The sequence below is a fragment of the Eucyclogobius newberryi genome, unplaced genomic scaffold (genome assembly GCF_026437365.1).
Source record: "Eucyclogobius newberryi isolate DKJ021-1_F unplaced genomic scaffold, fEucNew1.0.hap1 SCAF_19, whole genome shotgun sequence".
Classification (NCBI taxonomy): Eukaryota; Metazoa; Chordata; class Actinopteri; order Gobiiformes; family Gobiidae; genus Eucyclogobius; species Eucyclogobius newberryi.
The window spans coordinates 28,091,542-28,105,844 of NW_027315823.1; the positions used below are offsets into that span (position 1 = coordinate 28,091,542).

Here is a 14,303-nt window from a genome sequence, read left to right on the forward strand (position 1 = left end):
TGCAACAAAACAATGCGTTTTAGCAATGGAGTTTAAAATTCAATGTTTTTGACAGTCCGCGATATTATTTTTTGGATTTCTGACAATACCATATCCCACCATTTAGGTCCTCGTACCGCCGGTTGGGAAACACCGTCAAAAACCCATTCATCCTTTTAATTTACACAGGGAAAACGCACCAATGAAATCAGTGTGCAACGCCATCATTTATGTCACACTGTTGTCAGGTGAACGTGATCCGTACGATGCTCTTTTGACTCTTGGCTGCGGGCGGAGTACGGGCCGCGCACGCATGAAGTTTGGTCTCCGCGGCTCTCCGTGCCTCGGGCCAGGGCGTCGGCAGCGCGTTCACGTCTTCTGCTGCGTAGGAAACGGAACAACGCCGCGCTCCGCCAGTCCGTGTTTTATATCCATTATCGCGTGAAATAGTTAAATATAACTTGTCAAAATGCTCTCGGCCGCGCTGGACGGCAGTGGCTCCCCGAAGAAACGAGGCTTTTCCCGGGGAGTGAGCGAAGACGAGTCGCTGCGGAGCTTTATTAAAGAGGTGCGCGGTGTTTGTGTTGTTGTCTGGAAGCTAACGCGGATGAAGACGCGTTTGTGTTTGTGTACAACTCAAGTTTGTGTTGTCCTAATTTCTTTGTCACTTCCTCATATTTATGGTATCACAGTATTTTGTTTATTTTGATTTTATTTTGTGTGCTTTTTTTTTTTTTAAATAGATAAAATAAAAATAAATGATTTGTTTTCAGGCTGAGACTTCATCATCCAGACGTTTGACAAGAAGTGACAGTCGAGCAGGGACATTGAAAAAGAAGACTGACAGTCAGGTACAACATGCTATTACTGTGTGGCTAGAGTTTATCTGGCAAATGTAATATTAATGTGTATTATAGATAGATTTTAAGTGACTGTACTGTTAAATTAGCTGGCTCTGAGTCAAGTCCTTTCAAGACCACGCAATTACAGAATGCATTTCACATTTATTACTGTTTATTATTTTTGTGAATGGCTGTTCTTTTTAAAGTACCGGTCATTATGTAGAAATGGGGAGGGATCATTTTCCAGTTTGTTTCTTATGAATTTAAACACTCAAAGCATGTCATAACTGCCAACTGTATAGAGAAGATAGTACGTTTTTAGGCAAAGCATCAAGTCGTCTCAAATCGCAGGAATCTAAGTCCTGAGTCCCAAGTTTTGGTCTATTTTCCCAAGTCTCAAATCAAAAACAGTGACTTGAGTCTGACTCATGTCCAAGTTACAACTTGCACGTCCACACCTCTGTAAATTAGTAATTTGTTCCCAACTATCTGTCACATATTTAACATACTAACATTGTTTTACTTTGTTTTCATAGACTGAACAAGAACTCCTCATGGGGCTGCCAGAGATGGTAATAAGATATTCCTTTATTGTCCCACATGGTTTTACTTTAATCTAATATAGTGTTAATGCTTGTTTCTGTTGTTGTGTGCCAAAGGTGTACTAGACCAGACATCTTTAAGATTCACATTTTGGTGCAATTCAAAAATGTTTTAAAATGTGGTTTCAACAACGTTGACATCACAACAGCTTGCACAACATTGCATCAGTTCATGTGACCGACATACCACTCTTTGGCTAAACTATTGGCCAATCAGTGCTTTAAATTACATTATGTTCTCATTGTCAAAGGTGGTTTGACTACTTGACAATGAGGCATTTTGTTTCCATATAGAATTCAGCTCATGTGTATTGTTCACCATGTCAGTGATGGGGATGTCAAGATTAACCGGTTTTTCAATAACCATATTTATGGCTGCAGTAGGTTATTCGTGGGGTTTCGGAAACCTACAGTATACAGCAGAAATGTCTCCAAGCACAACGCGAGTCACAGGCGGCGTGTGCACATGTGTGTGTTGAACAAAGCCCAGCGCGTCAACAAGCCCTATCAGTTTATGATAATCTGGCGTGACTGGCTAAGGAGGTCTACACTAGTGCGAGTCAACTGCAGGAGCTACAGTCAGCGCAAGTATTTAAATTAAGTCACATTTTCGTTTTCGAAGAGCGACAATGAAAGCAGATTAAACCATGTTCATAGGAAATTAGCAATGTCCCAGCATCCCATGTTCTTAGACCCTCCTTCTCGGCCAGGAAAAACTGCTTGACTTCTCTGGGGAAAAAGTAGAAACCTTGAGGAGTTCTACAGTGAAGGAGAGATCTGACTCCCTCGGAACGGACAGGCAGAAAAGTTGTTTTATGAAACATAAACAACATATGAAAAAATACAATATCAAAGTTTTCTTTTTTTTGCCAAAAATCGTGATTAATATTTCCCCTCACAATAATTGTGACTCTAGAGTTGATATTGTGACAATCCTAGTCAGTGTCTCACTGTAGATTCAATAAGGAGTTACTCAAACCTATAATAACTGCTGTGAGTGTGTGTGCAAAATGTACAGATGCATTAGCTAAAATGCAGAAGACGAGTGAAACAACCCAATAAACCTCTGGGTTTTACATTATTGTTGTTATTGCGTTACGCAGTCACTGTGGAGCTGTTTTTCTAATAACTTATCTTATTTTACTTTGGTACTATGTTCTCCTGCCTGACATCTCATTATATCGGGCTCCTACACTTCTTTACACCACATTATTTCTGTCATACGAGTGTGCACAGATCCTCCCACTGTTGGCTCTGAGCTGCAGTGCCCACTCACCGCTTGGCACCGTGCTCTCCTGTAGCCCACACTGAAGCTGATCTGTGCGTTGTGTTTGTCAGCTGGAGCTCCAGGCCAGCTACGAGGAGGCCGTGGTGGAGCTGCGTGGGCTGGAGGTGGAGCGGGAAACGCTGCTGTTCCAGGTGGACGTGCTGCAGGACTCTCTGGAGGGAGTGGAGGAGCTGCTGGCAGAGGCCCAGCGAGAGGCAGGGCAGGCCAACACAGTGAGTACACCAGAACACTAGGGATCGGCTTAAGTGTAGTGAATACTAACATGATTATGACTGTGGGACCTGGTTTAAGTCCTCGTTTACTCACCTTGATTTGGCTGACTCCACAATTTAACCCTGGTTTGGATGATAGAAAAAGCAAGGCCAGGACGAGCGTAATCAAATCACACAATAATTAGATCAAAGTAGTCAGTTTTGTGGATTTTTAGAGTAAAGCACAACAAATTTAAAAATAACATTCAATCTTTAACCTCTTTTCTGTCCCATTTGTCTTTGTCACTTTTTTGCACCATGTGCCTCGTCTAAACCTGCACAGGTGTGAGCTCTCAGAAACTCTTAACTGTTTCAATAATCTGATAACTCCATAATAATCAGATGTAAACGTAGTTTCCCAGCCCGAGCGCTTACCTGCTCGGATTAGTTTAATCGTATTTAAATTATAATGAACAATGACTTTGAAGTACATTTTTACACCTTTAAAACAGGTTTGAGGATCATGGACAACAACAACAAAACATTGTCTAAAGAAACCATTTTGAACTATTATAATTAAATCCCAAAATATAAAAAAATATTCATGAAGGTAATAATTATGATGAGACATTTTAGGTTTTATTTCGTGCTGATTTACTGCTTTTGTCCCAGTTTATTCCTGGTTTCAAACTGGTAAATGCGCAGGTTTAGCACTGGTGTACTCTCATTTTAAAGTTGTCACTCCTGTGTATAAAAAAGTGTATTCAGGCTTTGTAACTAACAACTTATACTGTAATCAACCAGAGGATTTGTTACTTTCAGTGTGGTTAGCTCCTTCCTTCAGACAGATATTTAAGGCAGTGAAGAAGCCATGTGGATGAGTGGCAAAACGTATCCACTCCTAAAACGTTTGCGCAGGCGACATAATCTCATTTTCTTTTGCCATTCAACTGTAAAAGCCTTTAATATGTCTCACAATCACAATGTTATGATAATTGTGGACTTCAGGAGCTGGGGAGAGAGCGAGAGGCCCGGAGGAAGCTGGAGGGAATGGTCAGCGCTTTGGTGAAAGAAGTGGAGAGGTTGAAAGAGGTAACGTGACGCCGCGCAGTTCATACAGTACATGCATACAGAGGAGCCGCATAAAGCCGGTTATATAACGTTTGGAGAGCGTTCAATATGATTCACGGTGAATGCTGTGCCATTTCCACAAAAACATGCGTCACTGACAATACCATCCTTTGAAAGTCCCACTGCAGATGGTGAACACTTGTTGGCTTCGATGTCTCAATCTGGTCGCTGATCAAGTGACAATTGCCACTTGTATGGATGAAAAGTGATCATTTAGTGGCAGAGTTTGAAGGCAGAAGACCAAAAATCACTGTTGCCAACTGGACAACAATCCCACTGCAATCTCTATATCACAGAAAAGGAGCCGTGTCCAAGTCATTGCATCATTAGTTTACTCGAAGTTTTATTTTGATTCATCCCCAAGTGGAAATCCTTTCGATGGATTAATACACGTTTGAGTAATTTTGTGCTGCATTCAAGGCTGGAGACACTTTCAGTTTTCACCCCAATCTCATGGATGTCCAAACCTTTTCGTTTTGAATCAGGCTTCGGCTGTTGTTGATCTGGAGGGCGATTGAGGGCCGATCAAGGGCTGTAGGCCGGTGGTCAGAGCAGTGTACAATTCAAATATTAGTCAGACTGAGCTCCAGACCTTTATTCAGGATCAGAACCTCTTTTAAGACATCTTCAGAAAAGGTCACTTTTTAAAACCTGGCACTATCCTGTTTGGCCCAACGCTCTATGAAGCCCGAGGGCCGTGACGGGGCGTGCCGCGGGGGACGGGGCGTGCCGCGGGGGACGGGGCGTGCCGCGGGGGACGGGGCGTGCTGCCAACAAAATGTATGTAATATAGAGGGTTCGTCACAGATACAAACTTACAAGCTGCTACAAAGGATGCGGGCTCTATTATATTTTTGTAGCTTTTATAGCGGCTCGGGTGCCAAGTCAGACGCATATACAGCCCCATGTGGTTGATTTGCGTTACTGCACAGTGAGTCTTTAAAACCTGCCCGTTCATAAGTGACTGCTTCCTCCGCCTCATGCCAAGCCGAATAAAGTTCTGATCCCAAAGTTTCGAGGCACCACAGACAGTAGAACGAGTCGCTTCTACAGTCAGTGGAGACGACCTTTACTCGGCTCGGCCCCCCGGACTCTGCAAAGCAAGATGCCACATGTGGAAAATAATCTTGCGTCTGTCTTCATTTGCTTCACTTTTATTCAACAACAATCCATATTAAACTTATATTAAACTTCTTTTCAGTCTATGATTTTTTTTTGTATATTTGTCTTGGGCGTTTCTAATCTACGCTGAAAGATCTAAAATGATTATACTTTTATTTTCAGGACAGAAACGATGCTCCCACGGCAAAAAGAACAGACGAACTGGACTCGCCTCCAGCTGCAGGTGCCGATAGCGACTCGATCAGACCCGCGGCGCCCCCTGCTGGTGACATTGAGCTAGTTGTGGAGAAGGTCCACAAGTTGGTGAGTATGTCTCCGGCGCGGGGGCCGACTTTGGCCCTGGAAAGCCCCCCGTGCGAGGAGGGCGTTCTGCTGAGGCCTTACCAAAACGGTCTGGACGACGAAAAGACGGACTCGGACAGCGTCAGCGCCTACGAGGACGCGCCCGCCGACACCCCCGACAACGACGGGCCGTTCCCGGGAGAGGACGCCGCAGCGGACCTGCCCCACGACTCGGACGACACAAAGCAACCGGAGGCGTGTGTGGTTTCTTAGGGCGACGTTTGTTTGTTTGTCAATTTCAAACCAAGGGCCACTGCAAAAACTGAAATATTTAGGACATTTGTTATTGTTAATGTTGGGGGGAAAAAATACAAAATAGCTTTAATTTTTGTAAAGAAATGCCGTTATGTTTAAACTAAAAGGGACCAGTGCCATTAAGGGAAGTTTTATACAATTTTAGGGACTATAATTTCGATCAAATTGTCTATTTTGATCCCCAATAATTGTTTTTACAGTGGTCCTAATCTTTTTTTTTCTCACAGATTTTAGTTTGAATTGTTTATCCAGACTGTTAAAATTGACTGTTGTGAGCATAACTTTATTGAAATCCTTCCCGAAAATGAATCTCAGGATCAAATTTGTTTACTTGCCATTCATCAACGTTTCGCAAATCTTTTCATTTTATTTTCCTGTGTTTTTTTTATACAAAGCTTCATTTGTTTTGTTTTTTTTTAACTTGCAGAACAAAGTGTTTCCAAAATACAGTTACGCTCCAAAGGTTTTCTGACTTCCAACATTAACGCGAGGGAGTTTCTGTGACGTTGTACAGTGCCGAGCAAAGGTCTGGAGGCGGAGTTTGGACGCTGGCCCTATCTCGCAATGATGAAGAACACACATTGCATAAGCCAAAAGGAGAAAACTCTTTACGGCCTGATTTACAATGATTTTAGGAGATTCTTTATCAGTTTCATTTTTTTGTGGTTATATTTGACTCATTTTAACTCAGAATTCTAGTAAAACAGGAAAAATCTTCAGCGTTTATTAAAGTCATCTACACCTTTGCCCAGTACTTCTCTTTTGGCCAAAAAACCTGTTGTCCAAAATATTCCTTTTCTATTTTTATAAGGGTTTTTGAGTTTTAAGGTTTCAAGCACTTTTTAAATTGTGGTAGGGACTTCAATATATATAAAAACACACATTCCTGAATCCCTTTAACAATAACCAAACCTGATAAAAAAAATGAGTTTTTGTCCGGCACTTTTGCACATTTGCAGTGATAATAGTCTTTGCTGTAACACATTGTATTTGAATATCCGTTTGTAATGTTTTATATGGATTTTTACGGTTGATTTTGTAGCAGTTTGCATGAGCACGAGATGCACGAGGATTTCAGAGCACGTCATGAAGTAATACGTTCTCTAAACTGATATTTTGCACGCTGTTCATCATTATTTCAGGGGTAAATGCACCACATTTAGAGACTAACTATAATGATCTCACAATAGTTCATGAAGTTATTATTCCCATTGCTTTCTTATCTTTATAAATGAAATGATACTCCAGAATTGCCTAAAATGGCTTTCATTATTTGATTTTGTCCAAATACGACCATTGTATTCCGTAGTACGTGTTTTATTTCGTGCTGCCTAATCAATACTACAATATTAACACGGCACAACATCTATATAAAAAACATGTTCACTGCTAAACCGTTTTGTTTTGTTTGTTGTGTCGCTTCATAATTAGGATATACAAACGGTCTTGAAGCAGATCTGTGTGTCGCGTTTGACACTGATGTTTACCTTTAGTTTCTTAAACCATTACATACATTAGTTCCTCTTTAAATACTTAAAAAGCGCTTTTAATCAGAAAAAACGTGTGTTTTTGGATGATATATTGGCCTGTCTTAAGTCAAACCAATCGGAGAAGCATCAAAAATCCTCTCGTTTACCAGGTTTATTTCAGAATCGACAACTCCTCAAAGGGAAGTGAAACGAGCTTGACTTAAAACAGAAGGGACTTTGTTTTAAGTTTTGTTTTTGGTTGTAAAGTGGTCTAAACGCGGATCCTTCAAAGTGTTTACACCAGACCAACTACCGTGCGTCAACATTTTCTTTGTGAGGAAATGTCCAGGAGATACAGATGCCTTGAAACACCTTCATGACACTGAAACACAATCCTTTTCTCGCTTTCATCACAGCTGTCTTACTGCTGAATCTGCTCGACCTCACCTTTTATATCATGAATTTTGTTTTATTACTTACAAATTCACTGAAGATGTGTGTATTTTTTTTAACACTTTCACGTGTTGTTTCGTTTTGTGACATGAGCGGAGAGTTGCAATTAAAACGATGTGAGACATATCGACGTCAGTGGGTCCCGCGTTTCTTTGACCACGTGTGATTTAATCGCTCTACATCCATAAAGTTCATTTCCAACGTTGGAATCTGGACTAGAGATTGACCGATATGTGTGTGTGTTTTCTTTTCTTTCCATAGCCGAATCTGATACCAGAGAAACCAATGGTGTCATTAACTTAAGCATTTTAATTGCTTATATTAACGTTTAAGCAATTAAAATGTACTTCAAACATATTTGCAGCGCTGTTTCACCATAAACTTATAAGAGAGCAGTGTATTCATGATTATTCCGTTCCCTCCTTGCAGTAAAATGCTTCTTTCGGCAGCACCAAACACCAAAACAAAATATGGGCCTCTGCTGGAGATTTAAAGCGCCCCCTACAGGCCGGACCACTGAACTAAAATGCAATCGAGATAAATATATTTTGCGGTTAGCTAAATATTATACAGCTTTTTCCCAGAATAGCACATTTTTTAGGTTTATATTCTTACTTCCTGTTTGTAATTGATGACATCACTGTAGGAAATTACCCAACAACCCCCAGGACAAAACTCCTCAAATGTCACAATTTATTTTATTTGACAAATGAAAATATATGTGAGCGACTTTATTTTGTTGAATTCATGTTTAGAGTGTCAGTTAAGTGGTTTATTTAGTGTAAATTCTGCATAAACTTTGGACAGCGTGCTTTGTGATGTCACTTCCTGTCATTTTCAACAGATTCGTCAACCTTTTCTCCACAAATACCCGCTCGATTGGTGCAAAACTATACTTTATATTCACAACAGGTTTAAATACACCAGATCAAGTCAGAATGAGATAATCGTATAAACCTGTCTTATGTCACTTTAAGGCCAAAAAGTGCAGATATCGGTTCAATATATTGGTCGATCCCAGCGTCCCAGGGGCTCTGAGAAAGGAGGTCCAAACTAGACTGCGCAAATTAGAAAGTTGCTTCTGTAAATTAACTGCCCTGAAAAACATCTTTATTCACCAGAAAACAGTTGAACAGGAACATTGCGTTTTATTCCTTTTATTGTTTTAATCCGCTCTCGTCTTGAACCGAAGTCGCAAGCAGCTTTTTGAAATAGCGTGTCTCTCTCTAATGCTTTGCCAAATCGTTTAATTTTATTGTAATTATTCAGGTTTGCATTATCTAGCTCTGTTTTTTAAATACATAATCACATACATAATCACAAGTAATAACTGCACAGAGCTTTAATGGCAGACCATTTTATTTACATCACACAGTTTTATTTTTGTTTAAAAGTGAGCATTGAGCTACATTTGTTTTTGGAATCTAAAATGTCGAGTGAATTGAAATCTGTCACACACAAAATGCCAAATGAGTTGAAATGGTAAGATTCTAAAAAAAACCTTTCTCTTTCTTCAGTTTGATCTGTTTCCACTGCGGGATGCCGTCGTAGTCCGCTTTTGTCATCCCGAAAATTTCACTAAAGTCTGCGTCCGAGAGGTGTTTCTGTGAAAAAGGCACAAGGTGGAGGTAAATGTAGTTTTACACTATCTTATCTTATCTTATCTTACACATAGAGGCACAACAGTGTAGTTCATTTAAAGCACATTCTGGAGCTCAACAGCCGTCGGCCCGAGTCCAGGTCAGGAAGAAAGAAGCACAGAAAACTCACCTTAACTTTATTCATTTTCATTACAGAAACCAGGACTAAACCAGGACTAAACCAGGTGTAAAACAAATCTAAACCGGATCTAAACCAGGACTGAACCAGGTGTAAAACAAATCCAAACCAGGACTAAACCAGAACTAAACCAGGACTAATCCAGGTGTAAAACAAATCTAAACCAGGACAAAACAAGGACAAAACAAGGACTAAACCAGGACTAAACCAGTTTAACAACACGTCTCATTGGCACCGCTTCAGAGTGAAAACACGCCACAAGAGCAACAGTTTTGAAGATTTAGATTTGGTTCACACGTGTCCTAGTTTGATCCTGGTTTGAGCCCAGTTTAGTCCTGACGTAGACCTAGTTTGATCCTGGTTTGAGCCCAGTTTAGTCCTGACGTAGACTTGGTTTGATCCTGGTTTGAGCCCAGTTTAGTCCTGACGTAGACCTGGTTTGGTCCTGGTTTGACCCCAGTTTAGTCCTGACGTAGACCTGGTTTGGTCCTGGTTTGAGCCCAGTTTAGTCCTGACGTAGACCTGGTTTGGTCCTGGTTTGAGCGCAGTTTAGTCCTGACGTAGACCTGGTTTGGTCCTGGTTTGAGCGCAGTTTAGTCCTGACGTAGACCTGGTTTGGTCCTGGTTTGAGCCCAGTTTAGTCCTGACGTAGACTTGGTTTGATCCTGGTTTAGTCCTGGTTTAGTCCTGACGTAGACCTGGTTTGGTCCTGGTTTGAGCCCAGTTTAGTCCTGACGTAGACCTGGTTTGGTTCTGGTTTGAGCCCAGTTTAGTCCTGACGTAGAGTTGGTTTGGTCCTGGTTTGAGCCAGTTTAGTCCTGACGTAGACTTGGTTTGGTCCTGGTTTGAGCCAGTTTAGTCCTGACGTAGACCTGGTTTGGTCCTGGTTTGACCCCAGTTTAGTCCTGACGTAGACCTGGTTTGATCCTGGTTCGAGCCCAGTTTAGTCCTGACGTAGCCCTGGTTTGGTCCTGGTTCGAGCCCAGTTTAGTCCTGACGTAGACCTGGTTTGGTCCTGGTTTGACCCCAGTTTAGTCCTGACGTAGACCTGGTTTGGTCCTGGTTCGAGCCCAGTTTAGTCCTGACGTAGACCTGGTTTGGTCCTGGTTCGAGCCCAGTTTAGTCCTGACGTAGACTTGGTTTGGTCCTGGTTTGAGCCCAGTTTAGTCCTGACGTAGACCTGGTTTGGTCCTGGTTTGAGCCCAGTTTAGTCCTGACGTAGACCTGGTTTGGTCCTGGTTTGAGCCCAGTTTAGTCCTGACGTAGACCTGGTTTGGTCCTGGTTTGAGCCCAGTTTAGTCCTGACGTAGACCTGGTTTGGTTCTGGTTTGAGCCCAGTTTAGTCCTGACGTAGACCTGGTTTGGTCCTGGTTCGAGCCCAGTTTAGTCCTGACGTAGACTTGGTTTGGTCCTGGTTTGAGCCAGTTTAGTCCTGACGTAGACCTGGTTTGGTCCTGATTTGAGCCCAGTTTAGTCCTGACGTAGACCTGGTTTGGTCCTGGTTTGACCCCAGTTTAGTCCTGACGTAGACCTGGTTTGATCCTGGTTTGAGCCCAGTTTAGTCCTGACGTAGCCCTGGTTTGGTCCTGGTTCGAGCCCAGTTTAGTCCTGACGTAGACCTGGTTTGGTCCTGGTTTGACCCCAGTTTAGTCCTGACGTAGACCTGGTTTGGTCCTGGTTCGAGCCCAGTTTAGTCCTGACGTAGACCTGGTTTGGTCCTGGTTCGAGCCCAGTTTAGTCCTGACGTAGACCTGGTTTGGTCCTGGTTTGAGCCCAGTTTAGTCCTGACGTAGACCTGGTTTGGTCCTGGTTTGAGCCCAGTTTAGTCCTGACGTAGACCTGGTTTGGTCCTGGTTTGAGCCCAGTTTAGTCCTGACGTAGACCTGGTTTGGTCCTGGTTCGAGCCCAGTTTAGTCCTGACGTAGACCTGGTTTGGTCCTGGTTTGAGCCCAGTTTAGTCCTGACGTAGACCTGGTTTGGTCCTAGTTTGAGCCCAGTTTAGTCCTGACGTAGACCTGGTTTAGGCCTGATTGTACCTCTCGCTTGGATGGGTCGACTCCCTCCGGCAGCTCGTTGGGCTGTTTGTTCAGCAGATCATCGAGAGGAAAAGAATCGTAGGTCCTTTCCTCTTCAGGGACGTCCCGATTTATGTCCTGTAAAATGTTTTTGGTTAGTTATACAATGTGTTTCTCTATTCGCATCTCAATACTTAAAGTCCACGTGACAGGTTATACATTTTTTCTAATTGTGATGTCGTTTGGTGAGTTAGTCCCTGTGGTAAATAATTATCACAGTTTTACATCAGTCAAGTTGCAGTTAGTGAAGAAAATTTGACAAATAAAAGTTAAATTACAGGAAGAAGTGCTGAGTTCTATGACACCTCTGTGATGTCATCAAAAAGTGCCATTTCATAAAAAAATTCAGACAATTTACACTCAACATACACCGTTTTATGACAATTTAAATGTTGTCAGGTGTAATTATTTGTCAAATCATAACAAAATTAACGATTTAAATGGATTTTGGTCCTTTTTTACGATCCTGTTGCTAAGTAACAGGTGTGGAATTACCTCTGTGTCATATTTGCTGGCCACGTTAAACCAGGAAGTGACATTATAAACTTTGCCAGAATTGCCAAATTGGAGAAAAACGGACAAAATGTTTGGTAAAATCTTAAATGTAATCATATTCCCTGTGTTTTACTGAAAAGTACAGTCTAATGTGTCATATGGACTTCAAGTTTCAAACTCGATTTAGATCATAAGGAATAAGCTCAACACCAATTTTGATAAGACAATGATAATGTTAAAATCCTACTCTTTTTAGACTGTAATCTTCAACTCAAAATAATAGTACTTTCTTTAATATTAAATAGTTTCTGTTCAGGAAAGGTCAAATTTTATCTTGTTAATGTGATTTTATATTTCTATACTTTTATACATTGAATCAAGCACATTTTGGTTGTCTTCTCTATTGCCACCAGAGCAGGACATGTCAGTGCAGCGTTTGCCAAAGGACACAACAACAATAGAGTTTGTTTTAAATACCTCGGTGACCAGAACCGGCTCGGCCCCTTCTCCGAGCTCCTTCTTCAGCTCGTCATAGCTCTTTCCTCCCTAAACACAGCATCACATTTCAAGCGCAGCCCGCATTTGTTTGACGTGCACATTCCCCTCGGCCTCTTACGCTCCACTTGGTCGGGTCCCATCCGGCGAACCATCCTGTGAAGGTCGGCGGTTCGAAGCCCTGTTTGATGAGTACGATGGGCGTCTCTGGGTCTCTGTCTCCCGGATGAGTGCGGAGATACTCCCGACTGGTCACCACAGCCTCCTTTCGCTCCTCCTCATTTGCCTCTTTACCGATCCATAAGATAACCTGGAAAAGCAGGTCCGTTTTAACATTTACAAGGAGAACAAACGCCACAGTGACACAGGGAGGACACGCACACTTCACTCAGATTCTTGTTCAAACTAAACGCTGTTTTACCCCTCAGAGACATAAAGAGCGGCACCTACACACATCAAACTTTACACTCTGGGACTCAATACGTTTTTGACAGAACGTACTGAAGGATTTGTGTTTTATTAAGGGTTTCAGTTAAAAAAATGAGGCAAACCTATATTTTTTATGCCAATTTTCATGAAGAGCTACTTAAAGGTGGTATGGCCGATTTCTTTCAGCAAATTTTTTATCATATTTCCTCGTGGCGTGGATAAATCATTTGTCCTGCTACGTATCAATCATAAAACTCACCTACCGCTCACCTGCAGCCGCGTGCGGTTCGTGCCCACGTTTCTGCGTGCCTAAGCGGATGGATCTATCATAATATAGTTCCCTCAGTGTACGGGGCAAAATGAAGACGGAGAAAGACAGTTTGAGCTGACGCAGAAGTGGACAGAAATCTACGGGAGACGAGAGATGCGATGCGATCCGTTGCGCTAATAAACAAACAGACGTGTGTGTTGTATCACGGGGGAGTGCGGACTGATACAGCACGTCTGCGTCCGCCTGCGTTCTCAAATCGCCGAAAAATCGTCCATTGCGCCTTTAACTCAAATATATAATAATAAAAGTTTTTTATGTTTTTTTCTAGAAGAAAGAAATTAAAACCTTTTTCAGACTTTTTCAACCAAATATTTATAGATTAAAACATGTCCTACTTTTATGTGAGTAATGTCTCTAAACTAAGGTAGCATTTCCTTTTCACCTGCAGTGTCTCACCTTAAGTGACCTTTGACCCAGATAAAAGTGACAGAAATCTATAATAACTAGACTTAAATTTGCCTTAACAAAGAGTCATAATGAAAATATAGTTTATTAAGCATGATTCAGGTTCAGTAAGTAAGTCTTTGTTCATGCGTTATAACGGCAGGAATAAGTGTAGCTATGATAAAGTGCCACAAGTACAATATGGAAAAGCTCACTGTTTCTGTTTAGTGCTTAATGGTGAATAAACAACTGATTGATTATTGACGTGTTTGGAGACCGATCGCGAGAGTCCGACCTGGTCCCACGTGTCGAGCAGCATCACGTCGTCCTCGCTGAGGTCGTCCTGTGTGAACTGGCCGATCTCCGAGACGATGAAGCGCCCGGTTTTGTTGGAGCATTCGTAGAGACGCGGCTGGTGGTCCAGGACGACCTGCTGCAGCCTGCGAGACAAAGCGCAGCAAAGGAGGCGCAATTTAGGACTGAACTGTGACCCAGGACTGTAAACAATCTTGGGACTAAATCAAAACTAATACTGGGCTCAAAACATAAACTTAGAGTGCATATGACAGTTGTTTAAACGGTGTTAACATAATTATATTTAAGATTGAGATAAAAAAGCTTGTCTGGTTTTCTCTAGTTTT

The 14,303-nt window shown here is 41.9% G+C and overlaps 2 protein-coding genes across 2 annotated transcripts in view; one reads left to right on the plus strand and one right to left on the minus strand.

Moving 5' to 3' along the window:
- Positions 1-340: 340 nt before the first annotated feature.
- LOC140365951 (uncharacterized) lies at positions 341-6,085 on the plus strand. The gene is made up of 6 exons (XM_072452574.1): positions 341-547; positions 753-830; positions 1,358-1,393; positions 2,762-2,923; positions 3,911-3,994; positions 5,318-6,085. The coding sequence occupies exons 1-6, from the start codon at positions 449-451 to the stop codon at positions 5,708-5,710; spliced, it is 852 nt and encodes a 283-aa protein (XP_072308675.1). The 5' UTR covers positions 341-448; the 3' UTR covers positions 5,711-6,085.
- A 3,023-nt stretch (positions 6,086-9,108) lies between these two features.
- avil (advillin) overlaps positions 9,109-14,303 on the minus strand; it is a 77,334-nt gene continuing 72,139 nt past the window's right edge. Inside the window, exons 15-19 of the mRNA XM_072452576.1 lie at positions 13,958-14,102; positions 12,640-12,828; positions 12,480-12,569; positions 11,490-11,606; positions 9,109-9,278 (exon numbers count right to left, since the gene is read on the minus strand). Coding sequence (XP_072308677.1) covers positions 9,165-9,278; positions 11,490-11,606; positions 12,480-12,569; positions 12,640-12,828; positions 13,958-14,102 — 655 coding nt within the window. The 3' untranslated portion in view covers positions 9,109-9,164. The remainder of the gene's footprint in view (positions 9,279-11,489; positions 11,607-12,479; positions 12,570-12,639; positions 12,829-13,957; positions 14,103-14,303) is intronic.

Bases quoted from the DNA above. Each gene is read 5' to 3' on its own strand.
- LOC140365951 (XM_072452574.1), top strand. From the start codon at position 449: ATGCTCTCGGCCGCGCTGGACGGCAGTGGCTCCCCGAAGAAACGAGGC. The intron at 2,924-3,910 runs GTGAGTACACCA...TGTGGACTTCAG, and splicing joins AGGCAGGGCAGGCCAACACA to GAGCTGGGGAGAGAGCGAGA. The intron at 3,995-5,317 runs GTAACGTGACGC...TTTTATTTTCAG, and splicing joins AAGTGGAGAGGTTGAAAGAG to GACAGAAACGATGCTCCCAC.